General features: G+C 43.5%; 1 protein-coding gene across 1 annotated transcript in view; it reads left to right on the forward strand.

Annotated features, from left to right (window-relative positions):
- Positions 1 to 822: 822 nt before the first annotated feature.
- si:dkey-219c10.4 (high affinity cGMP-specific 3',5'-cyclic phosphodiesterase 9A) overlaps positions 823 to 16,392 on the forward strand; it is a 66,885-nt gene continuing 51,315 nt past the window's right edge. Inside the window, exons 1-6 of the mRNA XM_068036259.1 lie at positions 823 to 886; positions 1,101 to 1,262; positions 2,404 to 2,420; positions 7,336 to 7,461; positions 9,435 to 9,577; positions 12,192 to 12,251. Of these exons, the coding sequence (XP_067892360.1) occupies positions 823 to 886; positions 1,101 to 1,262; positions 2,404 to 2,420; positions 7,336 to 7,461; positions 9,435 to 9,577; positions 12,192 to 12,251 (572 nt within the window). The remainder of the gene's footprint in view (positions 887 to 1,100; positions 1,263 to 2,403; positions 2,421 to 7,335; positions 7,462 to 9,434; positions 9,578 to 12,191; positions 12,252 to 16,392) is intronic.

Below are 16,392 nucleotides of genomic sequence, written 5' to 3' on the forward strand. Positions count from 1 at the left end.
CACGATAGGCGGAATGGCCTTCTTCTGTGCTGCATCATTCTAGGACTCTATGATTCTGTGATTTATATAGTGATTTTTCCATCCTCAGGATACCTCAAAGTGAATTACTTTTAAAGTTCCGTCACCTTTTGCTATGTAGGCAGACGCAGTACAAATTTGCACGCAGAAAAGGTCCCACAAATAGAAAACGAATAAATGGGCATATAATGAATCTTCTCTGTGGGGTTAACTGAGGGAGGAATGTTGGCAAGAACAACGGGAGAGTTCTCTGCCCTTCTTTGAGTGGTGCCATGGGCCCTTTTACTGAACAGGCACATCTGGTTTTGGTTTAATGTTTTACCTGAAAGACAATGTCTCTGATAATGTAGACCTCCCAACCTACTGTCCTGAAGTGCAAACCTGCAATGTGAGTTCAAGTCTAAATGGAGCTTGAACCCACAACCGCACAAGTTTGAAATCAGTGAGGTCAGTTCTATGTTTGAAGGAGGGAAAGTAATATCTGTAGGATGATGAGCAAGATGGGCTCAAAAGCCTCCCTCATCTGTACTTAACTTTATACATTGTACAACAACAACTTCACCAACTTGCATTTATATAGTGCCATGAAGGTAAAAATGTCCCAAGGTGCTTCATGGGCGTGTTAAAAACCAAAATTTGACACTGATCTACATAAGCAGATATTAGGACAGGTGACCAAAAGCTTGACCAGAGGTAAGTTTTAAGAATGACTTAAAGGAGGAGAGAGAGGTAGGGAAGCAGAGAGGTTTAGGGAGGGAATTACAGAGCTTAGGGCCAATGTAGCTGAAGGCATGGCTGCTAATGATGGAGCGATTAAAATGGGAGATGAACCAGAGGCCAGAATTGGAGGAGTACAGAGATCTTGGAGGTTGTAGGGCTGAAGGAGGGTTACAGAGATAGGGAGGAGCGAGGGCATGGAGGGATTTGTAAACAAGGATAAGAATTTTAAATTTGAGGTGTTGTAGGTCAGCGAGCACAGAGATGATGTGTGCTAGTTAGGATTATTGGTAACAGAGATTTGGATGAGCTCATGTTTGTGCAGGAGTTTTTGTACTTATGTCTGTTCTTTTATTTTCTTCCAGAGGTTTTCCGAGCTGCTGCTGAGGCAGGTCCCTATGACATCCTGAAACTATACAACAAAAAAGGCAACATTATAAATATTTCACCAAAGCTGGAGTCTAACACTCGGCTAACACAGTACAAACTGGAAGTTGTTGCTGCTAATTGTAAGACTGATTCCTTGGGTAAGAAATGTCGCAATACAGTGCAAGTGTCACATGATAATCCAACATTACAGGCAGTACAGCCAATTCAACACAGCACAGTATGGGCAGTGCAGAGCAGTTCAACACAGTAATGTCAACAGGGCACAATGAAACAAGCCATCCAACAAACAACAGAATAACTTTGCTGAAGAAGTACAGAAACATAGTTTATTTTAAAGGGTTGCATTAAATATTTTTACTGTCAAAGTTAACCCTGTCAAGGGGAAAGGGAGACCTCAATGAAGTATGTAAACTGTGAAGTGGTATAGCTAAGATAAGCACAGATTGCTATTTCAAAGTACAGCAAGAAAATAAGGCCATGGGATATAATAGACAATTTGTAAAATGTGCATTTAGAATAAATATTCTAGAAACTTTGTCACTGAAAATTGATAAGCATTTGGAATAATCTAGATAATAGAGGCAAAACAATGCATTTATTTAAAATGTAATTGGATACTATGATGCAATATTTTAAGAAAATGAGCTTTAATGGACCAAGTAACCTTTGGCTGCTGCTGTACTGTGTCACTTAACTGCTGCAGGAGTGTAGAAAAGATGCTGGAAGTGCCATTGAGGCTGTTACACTGAGGCAACACCTGCAGCAGCAGTGAGCATGACAGCATCAACCTGCGCAGGCACAGCCTAGGTTGCTGGAAGTAGTTATGATGTTTTGCCTTGTGGGGGAGTCTAGAACTAGGGGACACAGTTTAAAATTTAGCGGTCTCCCATTTAAGACTGAGATGAGGAGAATGTTTTTCTCTCAGAGAGGGTCGTTAGTCTGTGGAATCCTCTTCCCCAGAGAGCAGTGGAGGCTGGGTCATTCAGTATATTCAAGGCTTAGTTAGATAGACTGTTGATCGACAAGGGAGTCTAGGGTTATGGTGGGAAGGTGGAGTTGAGGCTGCAATCAGATCAGATCAGCCATGATCTTGTTGAATGGTGGAGCAGGCTCGAGGGGCAGAATGGCCTACTCCTGCTCCTAATTCTTGCACTTTTCTGTTTATATTGTGCCAATACAATGATGTAAACCACATTGAGCAAACACTAGGCACCCTCCAGCAAAGGTTTCGGTGCCTTGACCCATCTGGAGGAGTCCTGCAGTGTAGCCCTCAGTGAGTTTCCAGATTTGTAGTGGTTTGTTGCATTCTGCACAATTATGCGATTTAAAGAGGCCATTCTTGCAGTCACCAAAGGAGGGCGATATGAAGGAGCAATATGAGGAAGCGGGGGATGATGAAAAGCAAGACCAAGCAGTTCTTCCAACTGTCAGTTATAAGACAACAAATTATCGAAAGAGAGATTCTCTTAAGCAAAGGCTTTCTCCAGCACATCAACAGTCCCATCTACTATCTGACCCACTATTTCCACCTACCCTCAGACTACTACCTCTTGAGTTGTCTTCTTACATAACTAAGAAAATGAAGATTAAAATCAATGCGAAATCTCTTAACACCATGCACATTGTGGATTCAACAACTTTTCCCTCTCCTATTGCTGAATTGAAAACACCCGAGTCCAATCCCTCAGTGCTTGGTTTTGTGCTAATTTCCCTGTTCTAGTGTTCCTAAGAAGTGGTTCTCCCATTACAGGAGCCTGGAAGGTGAAAGGCTCCTGATCATCCACTGAGGACACTTGAGTTGGCTGTGGTGGGGGTCCATTTGTTTCCTGCAGCTCATTGGCCATATGGTATTGAGACAAGGTCCTTAAAATGGACTGAGGCTCCAATCGCTGTTGGCCACACAATAATTAAAATCTATCTATTATACTATGAATATTTGAAAAGAATACTTTTTGCATGTTGACTCATGTTTAATTATTTGCCACAATGTGTTATAAAATTTGAAATGTGCTTAGTTTGGAAGAGTAACAAACCTACAAGGGTTTCTCTGACCTCCAGTCATAACTTCAGTGAAGATGCCAGATAAATGGCACGAAAAGGGCTTTTACACCGTTTTTCTGGGGTTCCTGCTTCTGCCGAAGTCATGGCTGCGTACAGCTATACAAAGCCCTGGTTAAACCACACCTGGGGCTGAATTTTACCGGCCCCTCGACATTGCAGCATGGGGGCCGGTAAGATTCTGCGGGGGGAGGCCCGGTTCAGCCCGTGATGGCGAGAATGGCTCGCGCATATTGCCGGTGGCGGGAGGGTCTCGGTGCGGCCTCGCCGCTGCCTGGCAGCAGGCCTTTCATCAGCATATGCAAAGTAACATTAATCATATGTAAATAAATTTACCTGCAGGTGGTGGCCATCCCAGACCAATATTACGGCCGCCGATTGTGCTCCGTGCACCTTCGGAACTCCGCACAGAGTTCCGAGGTGAGATCCTGGTGGGGACGGGGGGTAAGAATAAAATTTTCAGGGTGGGAGGGCTGGAGGAGTGGGGAAAACAAATGTTATAGGTTGTGTGAATGGTGGGAAGGAGTTAGGGGCCAAATGTTACAAGGTTATAGGGGGAACGTTTGGAAGGGAATGAAGTTTTTTCTAACATTAACTGCCACTTAAATGAACATTGGGGGTTTGGGGAAGGGCCTCCATCACAAAATTTTTCATTTAATAAAATTTTTCAATGCTATAACTTTAAATATTAAAATTGTACTGAAGGGTTAAAAGCCCTTTAAAAGCGGCGCCTGCGCATTGGCACCAGACGCCGTTGTCGGGGACGTGGCGTGCCTCCCTACATCATCAGGGGTGGCCGCCCTGCCCCCTCGATTTAAATGAGCCCTCACGCGTAATAGCACAGGGGCTTGGCAGCGGCCGCTGAATGCGGGCCCGTCGCTGTGTTCAAAGGGCGCCACCGCAGAGCGCGGTGCTCGAATAAAATTCAGGCCCTGGAGTACTGTGTTGAGTTCTGGGCACTAAACCTTAGGAAGGATGTATTGGCCTTGGAGGGAGTGCAGCATAGATTTACCAGAATGAAACTTGAGTTAAATTAAGAGCAGAGATTACACAAACGAGGGTGTATTATTCCCTGGAATTTAGAAGGTTAATGGTTGATTTGATTGAAGATTTCAAGATATTAAGGGGGAACCGAAAGCATAGATGGAGAGAAACTATTTTCACTAGTTGGGGAGTCTAGAATGAGGGGGCAGAGTCTAAAAATTAGAGCCAGACTGATCAGGAGTGAAATGAGGAAACATTTCTACATACAAAGGCTGGGGTTTTACAGAACCCTCAACGTCAGAGGTGGGGGCTAGAAGATCGTTCCAGCAGTGGCCCGCCACGGAGCCCGACGCCGGGAGGGCTGGGCCCGATCTTCCCGGTGGGGGTGAAGCTCCATGGCAGCTCCCCCGCCGCTGGGCAACGGGATACGGATTAAAATATTCAAATTATCACAATGCATACATTTGAATAAAATTGACTGTTCAGGCTGCAATCCTCTGAGCGGCAGCTGGAACTCAAGCACCTTCACTTTCCTGTCCAGGGAAAGCAGGCACCGCTATGGTGGGGAAGGGGGGATCTTAAGATTTTTAGTGCGGGGGTGGGGGGCTGAGGACAATTTTTCATCATTAATGTAGGGGATGGTGGGAAGGTGTGACCTCTGCACTTTGTTCAGTTTGGGGGTGGGGGAGGGGTGGTGCGCGAAGATCAAGTGTGGATGGTAAGTGTTTTGGGGGGAGGGCAAATAATGAATTAACTTTATTGTTATTGGGGGTGGGAAAGAGGCAGCAGATTTTTGATTGGAACAGTGGGGGAGGTATAACCTTAAAAATGTAAATTAGCGGCTGCCCTTGAAAAATGGCGCCAGCGCCTGCACACAGGCAGCTGATGCCGTTGCCGATGCCGGATATCCCACCCTCTCCATGTGATTTGGGAGGTGCGGCCTGATCAGGTCGTTAGCATGGGCCCCTGGCAGCGGGTGCATGAAATCCAGCCCAAAGGATGGTAGAAGTTTTGAACTCTCTTCTGCAAACAGCAATTTGATGCTATATCAATTGTTAATTTTAAAACTGAGATTGATATATTTTTGTTCACTGAAGGTATTCAGGGATATTGGACAAAGTGGGTATCTGGAGTTGGGTCACAGATCAGCCATGATCTCATTGAATGGCAGAACAGGCTGAAGGGGCCAACTAGCCTACTCCTGCTCCTGTCTTCCTCCGTTCCTATGAGATTGGGAGAACCCTCTCTATCCCCGTGGAGATTTTATGCCAGAATGTTTACGTGTTGGCAACTGGTCACTAAATTAATCTTACTCTCTGCTTACAGGTTCTGAACTGGCAGCAGCTTTGGGATTTGATCTGTCTGCCATGGAGAAAAGGTCTGTCCATCAAGTCATTCTTTTAAACATTTAGATTCTATATTTTTTGATATTCTTCAGGCATTCTTTTTCTTCTGTTAAAATACCATGGTGATTTTGGAAAATTGTATAGTTATGGAAAACAGGGACTGGAAAATTATAAAAAGAAAAAATCATGCAGAATTAGGCATATATTCTTCAACTTTGTAAAGAAAACTTCAAAACTTGCACTGCAAGGCAATCCTTTGAGAAATTAGCAATATGCCTAGTATATCAGCTTGAAATATGTAAAGGAATATATTAGTGCTGTAAGTTTCATTTTCCTGGAAACTGCATACTGTTTTGTTTCTCCAGCAACAAATCACTGGAATGATTATTCTTAGGTGACAGCTGTACCTAACCTGAAAAGAGGCCATGGTCAATTGAGGCCTAGTGGGAGAGCAACTGGTAGATACTTAAAACAAACAACCATATTACAAAGCTGTGTTGGGCTTTTCATTCAACCTTGCTTAATTAGGAATCTGCTGAAATATAGGTTAATTAGCATGGGTATGTAGAATAGAACTTACTTTAGTGAATCACTCCATGGTTCAACAGTTTGATAAGAATTAAGAACAGCTGAACTGAATGGTCGGTATGAACAGCTTGGTAACAGACCTTACAACAGCCTTAGCCATAAATAACTGATAGTGGAACAGGTACAAATAATGAAACCTCTACAAGATGGCTTTGAAAGCCAGAGGTGGAATATTTCTGGTAAGGATGAAACTGGCCATGGGGAACAGCTTGAGGTGAGATAAGGAAAGGATGATATAAGGCCTAGGCCTGATTGATCAAGGACAGAAGGTACGTGCGAAGGCTAAAGAAGTTAATGGCAGGTGAATGACATTAAAGCTGGGCTTTTCAACGCAAGGTTTAGACAAAGAATTTGATGTTTTATAGGATATTTTGTAATAAGGTAAATCTTTATAGGGCAAAAAGACCTTGTCAATAATCCATCTAGGTCCACCCCGAAAAGTATGATGCTAGAGAATTTGAGAGGCCTCAGTGCAGTAGGCGGTGGAGAGAAACACCTAAGGCTGCATCCATGCTAACACTCTTGGATAGTTTGTGAAGTCATGAACACGTGAGGCACTGAGAAGAAAAGAGAAAGAATAAGAAAGAAACAGCTGTTTGTGCATGCCAGCCATTCTGCCCAATCTGGACTCGTATTCACTACTTGTCACGGTTGTATGTTTTTGCTGTATAACTAGTGTGTATAATCTGTCTTAAACTCAACATACCAACCATATTGGTTGCAGCTGACCCTGATTGAAAGATTAAAATCTCTACAATCCGCATTTTGAGTCTCTTTTCTCTCCAGACCCCTTGCAGTAATATCGCTGATGGGGAGGAGCTACTGAACTAGTCATGTGTTTTCATTATTTACTTATTTAGAGATACAGCACTGAAACAGGCCCTTTGGCCCACCGAGTCTGTGCCAACCATTTATACTAATCCTACATTAATCCCATATTCCCTGCCACATCCCCACCATTCTCCTACCACCTACCTACATTAGGGGCAATTTACAATGGCCAATTTACCTATCAACCTGCAAGTCTTTGGCTATGGGAGGAAACCGGAGCACCCAGTGGGAACCCACGCAGTCACAGGGAAAACTTGCAAACTCCGCACAGGTAGTACCCAGAACTGAACCTGGGTCGCTGGAGCTGTGAGGCTGCGGTGCTAACCACTGAGATTCTCAGGCTAGTCTAAAATAAATCTGAAGCAAATGACACTACAAGCAAAATATGCAACAACATTTAAAGCTATACAAAATTCTTATCCATAGGTTGCAGGCACTAGAGAAGAAAATTCTGGTTGAGTCTGGGAACATGCCATCCATCGTATATGAGATGAGAAATCGGGTAGAGTCATTTCGGGAGAAACTTGAAGTAAGATAACTTAATTTTATTAATGATTAATGTCAAAACACCAAATCAATGCAATGCATTTCATTTCTACAATTGAGTATTTGTGTGTTTTTATTGTATTATTTTACTGAGCATTTCACATGGTTCTGTATGGCAAATATCTTAACTGAATTATGCACTAAGGTTGGGAAAAATGTTCATATTTACTGATTTACTTTAGTGGTTTTGTTCTTTCTTACATAATCTGCAAACATTACATACTTCAGAACCAGACCATTTGGGAAAATAGGGGTTCATTATTACAGTGCAAAATGGTTAAATGAATAATGAAGTAATTTTATTTACTTAACCAATATATCCTTTTCTCATCGAGTTTGGCAAGAAACTAACAATGGAATGCAAACTGGAATGCAATTGCAGTATTGTAAAATGGTCACACAGTTGTTATGAATAAATGACAACGTATTTGTCATTTGCTTCATTCCAAAATACACATTACAGTACAGCACAACAACTCTTTCATAAAAATGGCTATGATACACCGAACTGTTTAGTGATTGCTCTTTGGGGCTCTGGAAAACCTTCAGCCCATTCAGCATCACATTTACTTTCACCTTATCAGCAAGGGTGAGGGTAGTCATGTAACCTGATCCCAATACGCTGTGCCTGTGCCAATGGTAGCAGATATCAGGGTGTCCAAGTGTATCGCCGAGGAGAGGTGGGATGCTTATTAACATATTTAAATCAGGCTCATACATTGCAATTGGGAACCTGACTTGGAATTAACTGGTGCTGCATAGACCTCTTGGGTGTTGGGATATGGCCAGAGCTGCCGCCTCCCCATGGCAAGCAGTTCTTCCAGCGCTCCTCGTGGACCATGAGGAGCAGGTGCATGCCCCGCCATTCCTTCAAGGAAGCCTTTGGCCACTCCCAGTCCTGATCTCAAGCCTTTCCCCCACCCCAGCCCTCCCATTTTGTGGTCCTTTTCCCACAACTCAGCCCTCCTGATCGCTGGCCTTTCCACCCCAACACCAGCATTCTCAACCTCCAGCCAAACCCCCATCTCAGCTCTCAGGATCCTTCTTTTCCCCTAGCCCTCCTGATAGTGGGCTACCTCCTCAACCCTTCCAACCCCCCCCTCCCCCAACCCTTGCCATTCCCCCACCCCGATCATGAGCCTCCCACCACCACCCTCAGTTCTCTCGCCCACCGGCAAGACTGTCCATTTGGCTATCAGCATAAACCATAATTGAAGTGTCAATCAGACACCAATCTCCAGTGACCGCACATGCACAATTAAATGCCGAAATCAGGCGGTGCTGTCTAAGTTGCCCTGCTCCTCTAGAAGCTTTGCTATACTGGTATCTCATTGAGAGATTTGCCAATGAAACACATGGAAGGCATGACGTTATGGGATTTACATAATAGATATCTAGTAAACTCGCCGAATAAAGTTAAGGCTTGTCCATTCCAGTGTAAATAAATGTATAATGGTGTGATGTGTCTTAGTTACAGCCGAACAGCACAGAAAATTAAATTTTACCTGTGTGGAGTCTCATTCCTTCAGATTTTAATTATTGCTGAAGATTTAAAGAATTTAAATACATTTTTTAAACTTATTCTTTCTGTCTCTTTTATCTAAATCCCATCTTTCTATCCCTTTCTTTATATCACTTTCTGAACATGATTTGGCATTGAATTAACATTCTAATTTACACTTCCTAGTTCACACTCTGAACATCTCTATAAGAATTCTTCAATCTTATTAGTTAAGGAGATGTACAGTAGCTTGCCATGGTCACACAGGTTCCAGATCCCCTTTAGGGGACTGCATCTGAAATGGCTTTCTAATCACTGCACGTTCCAGCGCAAAAGCCCATAGAATGTCTGTGGGCAAGTGTAAGTGCAATGAACAGCTGACAGCATTTGTTTGCCACTGGCTGCAAAATCTAGACCTTTGTTTCATCTTTATTAAAACTCTCTAATGTTCACAGAGCGTTGAACACCTCAGCTGGCTAGGACTATTTAAAGAACTGACAGAGGGGACGAACAAACCTTCACCCTTCTATCACAAACGTTCATTGAGAAAAACTAAAGAAGAGTGCCAGCAAGTAATGGAAAATTACCTGCAGATGAGGTAATATGCATTCCAAAGAAACTCATTGAGATGAAGCTATTTACCAAATAATCGCTCTTCTATGTAATTTGACTAAACCATCATGAAAAATGAGTAAGACAGTAAAAGGATAGTAAGAGGAGAGGTGGGGCCAATTCGGCACCGAAAAGGAGAGCTACGAATGGAGGCAGAGGGCATGGCTAACATAGTAAATGAGTACTTTGCATCTGTTTTTAACAAGGAAGAAGATGGTGCCAGAGTCATAGTGAAAGAGGAGGTAGTTGCGATACTGGATGGGCTACAAATTGATAAACAGATGTGGGAAGGCTGACTGGCTTAAAGTTAAGTCACCAGAATTGGATGGGATGCATCAGAAGATACTGAGAGAAGTAAGGGTGGAAATTGCAGAGGCACTGGTCATAATTTTCCAATCCTCCTTAGCTATGGGGCTGTTGCCAGAGGACTGGAGAACAGCAAATGTTACACCCTTGTTCAAAAGCCTAGCAACTACAGGGCAGTCAGTTTAATCTTGGTGGTGGAAAAGCTTTTAGAAATGATAATCCGGGACACAATTAACAGTCACTTGGACAAGTGTGGATTAATTAAGGAAACAGAGGGTTGATGAAGTTAATGCAGTTGATTTGGCACTTATGGATTTCCAAAAGGTGTTTGATAAAGTGCCACATGATAGGCTTGCGAGCAAAGTTAAAGAACATGGAATAAAAGGGGCAGTAGCAGCATGGATACGAAGTTGGCTGAGTGACAGGAAACAGAGTAGTGGTGAAAGGTTGTATTTCAGACTGGAAGAAGGTATACAGTGGGGTTCCCTGGGGTGTACAGAGCACAACTTCGAAATTTTCAGATGACACAAAACTTGTAAGTATTGTGAACTGTGAGTAGGATGAGATAGATTTCAAGAGTACAAAGACAGGCTGGTGAAATGGGCGGGCGTGTGGTAGATGAAATTTAATGCATAGAGGTGTGAAGTCATACATTTTGGCTAGGAAGAATGAGGAGAGGCAATATAAACTACAGGGCACAACTCTAAGGGGGGTTCAGGAACAGAGAGACCTGTGCATAAATTGTTGAAAGTGGCAAGGCAGGTTGAAAAAGTGGTTAAAAAGGCATCTGGGATCTTGGGCTTTATATATAGAGGAAAAGAGTACAAAAGCAAGTAAGTTATGATGAACCTTTATATAACACTGGTTCAACCTCAACTAGAGTATTGTGTCCAATTCTGGGCACTGCACTTTGGGAAGGATGTCAAGGCTCGAAAGAGGGTGCGGAAGAGATTTACAAGAATGGTTCCAGGGATGAGGAACTTCAGTTGCGTGGATAGATTGGAGAAGATTGGGTTGTTCTCCTGAGAGAACAGAAGGTTGAGAGGAGATTTGATATAAGTGTTCAAAATCAAGAGAGGTCTGGACAGTAGATAGAGAAATTGCTCCATTGGCCGAAATGTTGAGAACCAGAAGACACCAATTTATGGTGATAGGCAAAAGGACCAAAGGTGACTTGAAAAAAGTGTTATGTGTTGAGTGGTTAGGATATGGAATGCACTGCTTGAGAGTGTGTGGTGGAGGCAAAGTCAATTGTGGCTTTCAAAATGGAATTGGATAATCACCTTGAAGTGATAAAATTTGTAGGGCTACCGGCTATGGGCAGGGGTAGCGGGACTGGCTAAATTGCTTTTGCAGTTAGCCAGCACAGATTCCATTAGTCAAATGGCCTCTTTCTATGCTGCTACCATTCGATGACTGTGTATTGTTTGGTGAAAATCGTTTTTAGCTGCTCTATTAGCAGTTGATGAGAAAGAGATTGCAAATGGCAAATGAACTTGTGACTGATAAAGTGTTCAAGGCATCTCAAAGCCCTTCACAAAGAATGAATTAGTTTGAAGTGTCGCCACTGTTTTTGTGTAGGCAAACTCAGCAGCCAATATGCACACAGCAAGGCTCCACAAACACCAAATCGGACGACTAATATTCCTGGCAGAGGATATTGGCTGGGGTAACAGAATTATCATTTCTGAAAAGCCCCATGAGACTTTTTACATCCGCCTGAATACGCAGCTCATTTCAGTTTAATGTCTCATAGAAAAGAGAGCACCTCTAGCATTGCACTCCTCTCAGTACTGTACTGAAGGGCAGACAAATCAAAGCCAGTGCCTGAACAGGTAAATAGTTTTTATTTTAATACAAATAAAATCTCCAAAACAAATATAGACAGTTATTTTGTGTTATGATAAGTAAAATCTTTCATTCTAGATTATAGAAATATTTTTGCTGCTGTGGACATGATATGACTGTTATTTGAATCAGATTGACTTAATTCAGTGGAGATTTGCTCAGCATATGGTGTAACTGTGGAGGTAAGCAGAAGATATGGCCAAACCTGTAATCCTTAAGTGGAACAAATGCTCTTCTGCTTGTCTGAGAGGATTTGATCACCTTATCTCCGAAAACAGAAACTGAGTCTTGGAAATAAATAGGGACTCGATTAGTGCTGAGAAACAAGCTAAAAATTACTTTGCTGAAAACAATGAAACTGGTTCTTAATTACAGAAACATCATTGCTGTTGACAGTACAAAAAGGAGATCTTTGCTAAAGTAGTACTCATTCCTTTTCAATGCAGCAGTCTGGAGGTCACAGAGGAAGTCAGGCAATATCTGAAGACACCAACCTTTGATAACTGGTATGTAAGCCCTTGCTTTTCAGGAGAGAACATTTTTATTGGTATCAATTAATGCTTTAACTCAACTGAATGATAAATATGAGACCACTAATTGTCAAATTGGAGCCCATCTATATTTATTTATTGATACAGCACTGAAACAGGCCCTTCAGCCCACTGAGTCTGTGCCAATCAACAACCACCCATTATACCAATCCTACATTAATCCCATATTCCCGACCACATCCCCACCATTCTCCTACCACCTACATACACTAGGGGCAATTTACAATGGCCAATTTACCTATCAACCTGCAAGTCTTTGGCTGTGGGAGGAAACCAGAGCACCCGGCGGAAACCCACGCGGTGACAGGGAAAACTTGCAGTACCCAGTACTGAACGCGGGTCGCTGGAGCTGTGAGGCTGTGGTGCTAACCACTGCGCCACTGTTCTGAATTAATACTTGAGAAGCTTGGTCAATTTGAGTACTCTGTGATGCCATTGTGAGAATCTTTTCAGACCCTTTATGAATTATGTGTTAACCTTAAATTAGTAAATTGAACAATAACAGTGCAGCAAAGGAACAGGCCATTCGTCCCTCCAAGCCTGCGCCGATCATGATGCCTGTCTAAACTAAATTCTTCTGCACTTCCGGGGACCGTATCCCTCTATGCCCATCCTATTCATGTATTTGTCAAGATGTCTCTTAAACGTCGCTATCGTACCTGCTTCCACCACCTCCTCCGGCAGCATGTTCCAGGCACTCACCACCATCTGTATATAAAAAAAACTTGCCTCTCACATCCCCTCTAAACTTTGCCCTTCACACCTTAAACCTATGTCACCTAGTAACTGACTCTTCCACCCTGAGAAAAAGCTTCTGACTATCCACTCTGTCCATGCCACTCATAACTTTGTAAACCTCTATCAGGTCGCCACTCCACCTCTGTCGTTCCAGTGAAAACAATCCGAGTTTATCCAACCTCTCCTCATAGCTAATACCCTCCAGACCAGGCAACATCCTGGTAAACCTCTTCTGTACCCTCTCCAAAGCCTCCACATCCTTCTGGTAGTGTGGCGACCAGAATTGTACGCAATATTCCAAGTGTGGCCTAACTAAGGTTCTGTACAGCTGCAGCATGACTTGCCAATTTTTATACTCCATGCCCTGACCGATGAAGGCAAGCATGCCGTATGCCTTCTTGACTACCTTATCCACCTGCGTTGCCACTTTCAGTGACCTGTGGACCTGTACGCCCAGATCTCTCTGCCTGTCAATACTCCTAAGGGTTCTGCCTTTTGCTGTATACTTCCCACCTGTATTAGACCTTCCAAAATGCATTACCTCACATTTGTCCGGATTAAACTCCATCTGCCATTTCTCCGCCCAAGTCTCCAACCGATCTATATCCTGCTGTATCCTCTGACAATCCTCATCACTATCCGCAACTCCACCAACCTTTGTGTCATCCGCAAACTTACTAATCAGAGCAGCTACATTTTCCTCCAAATCATTTATCTATACTACAAACAGCAAAGGTCCCAGCACTGATCCTGCGGAACACCACTAGTCACAGCCCTCCATTCAGAAAAGCACCCTTCCACTGCTACCCTTTGTCTTCTATGACCGAGCCAGTTCTGTATCCATTTTGCCAGCTCACCTCTGATCCTGTGTGACTTCACCTTTTGTACCAGTCTGCCATGAGGGACCTTGTCAAAGGCTTCACTGAAGTCCATATAGACAACATCCACTGCCCTTCCTTCATCAATCATCTTCGTCACTTCCTCAAAAAACTCAATCAAGTTAGTGAGACATGACCTCCCCTTCACAAAACCATGCTGCCTCTCGCTAATAAGTCCATTTGTTTCCAAATGGGAGTAAATCCTGTCCCGAAGAATCCTCTCCAATAATTTCCTTACCACTGACGTAAGGCTCACCAGCCTGTAATTTCCTGGATTATTTTTGCTACCCTTCTTAAACAAATAAACAACATTAGCTATTTTCCAGTCCTCTGGGACCTCACCTGTAGCCAATGAGGATACGAAGGTTTCTGTCAAGGCCCCAGCAATTTCCTCCCTTGCCTCCCTCAGTATTCTGGGGTCAATCCCATCAGGCCCTGGGGACTTATCTACCTTAACCTTTTTCAAGACGCCCAACACCTCCTCCTTTTTGATATCGACATGACCCAGACAATCTACACTCCCTTCCCTAGACTCATCATCCACCAAGTCCTTTGCTTTGGTGAACAATGATGCAAAGTACTCATTTAGTACCTCACCCATTTCCTCTGGCTCCATGCATAGATTCCTATCTCTGTCCTTGAGTGGGCCAACCCTTTCTCTGGCTACCCTCTTGCTCTTCATATACATATAAAAAGCCTTGGGATTCTCCTTAATCCTGTTTTGCCAATGACTTTTCATGACCCCTTTTAGCCCTCCTGATTCCTTGCTTAAGTTCCTTCCAACTGTCTTTATATTCCTCAAGGGCTTCGGCTGTTCCCAGCCTTCTAGCCCTTACGAAAGCTTCCTTTTTTCTTTTCGACTAGGCTCACCATATCCCTCGTTATCCAAGGTTCCCGAAACTTGCCAAACTTATCCTTCATCCTCACAGGAACATGCCGGTCCTGGATTCTAATCAACTGACGTTTGAAAGATTCCCACATGTCAGATGTTGATTTACCCTCAAACAGCCACCCCCAATCTAAATTCTTCAGTTCCTGCCTAATATTGTTATAATTAGCCTTCCCCCAATTTTGCACCTTCACCCGAGGACTACTCTTATCCTTATCCACAAGTACCTTAAAACTTACGAAATTATGGTCACTGTTCCTGAAATGCTCCCCTACGGAAACTTCGACCACCTGGCCGGGCTCATTCCCCAATACCAGGCCCAGTACGGCTCCTTCCCGAGTTGGACTATCTACATATTGTTTCAAGAAGCCCTCCTGGATGCTCCTTTCAAATTCTGCCCCATCCAAGCCCCTAGCACTAAGTGAGTCCCAGTCAATATAGGGGAAGTTAAAATCACCCACCACAACAACCCTGTTGCTTTTACATCTTTCCAAAATCTGTGTACTGCTGGCTGTTGGGAGGCCTGTAGTAAACCCCCAACATTGTGACTGCACCCTTCCTATTCCTGAGCTCTACCCATTTTGCCTCATTGCATGATCCCTCCGAGGTGTCATCCCGCAGTACAGCTGTGATATTCTCCTTAACCAGTAATGCAACTCCCCCACCCCTTTTACATCCCACTCTATCCTGCCTGAAGCATCTAAATCCCAGAACGTTTAGCTGCCAGTCCTGTCCTTCCCTCAACCAAGACTCTGTAATAGCAACAACATCATAGTTCCAAGTACTAATCCAAGCTCTAAGATCATCTGGCTTACCTGTTATACTTCTCGCATTGAAACAAATGAACTTCAGACCATCAGTCCCATTGTACTCAGCAATATCTCCCTGCCTGCTCTACCTCTCAGTCTTACTGGCCTTAGAACATAGAACATAGAACATAGAACAGTACAGCACAGTACAGGCCCTTCGGCCTACGATGTTGTGCCGAACCTTTAACCTACCCTAAGATCAAATTACCTACATACCCTTCATTCTACTATCATCCATGTACCTATCCAAGAGTCGCTTAAATGTCCCTAATGTATCTGCTTCTATTACCACCGCTGGCAGTGCATTCCATGCACCCACCACTCTGTGTAAAGAACCTACCTCTGACATCTCCCCGAAACCTTCCTCCAATCACCTTAAAATTATGACTCCTGGTGATAGCCCTTTCCGCCCTGGGAAAAAGTCTCTGGCTATCCACTCTATCTATGCCTCTCATCATCTTGTACCCCTCTATCAAGTCACCTCTCATCATTCTTTGTTCCAATGAGAAAAGCCCTAGCACTCTCAACCTTTCTTCGTAAGACATGCCCTCCAGTCCAGGCAGCATCCTGGTAAATCTCCTCTGCACCCTCTCTAAAGCTTCCACATCCTTCCTATAATGAGGCGACCAGAACTGAACACAATATTCCAAGTGTGGTCTAACCAGGGCTTTATAGAGCTGCAGCATAACCTCGCGGCTCTTAAACTCAATCCCCCTGTTAATGAAAGCCAACACACCATACGCCTTCTTAACAACCCTATCAACTTGGGTGGCAACTTTGAG

Source organism: Heterodontus francisci, chromosome 7, assembly GCF_036365525.1.
Source record: "Heterodontus francisci isolate sHetFra1 chromosome 7, sHetFra1.hap1, whole genome shotgun sequence".
NCBI classification, from domain to species: domain Eukaryota; kingdom Metazoa; phylum Chordata; class Chondrichthyes; order Heterodontiformes; family Heterodontidae; genus Heterodontus; species Heterodontus francisci.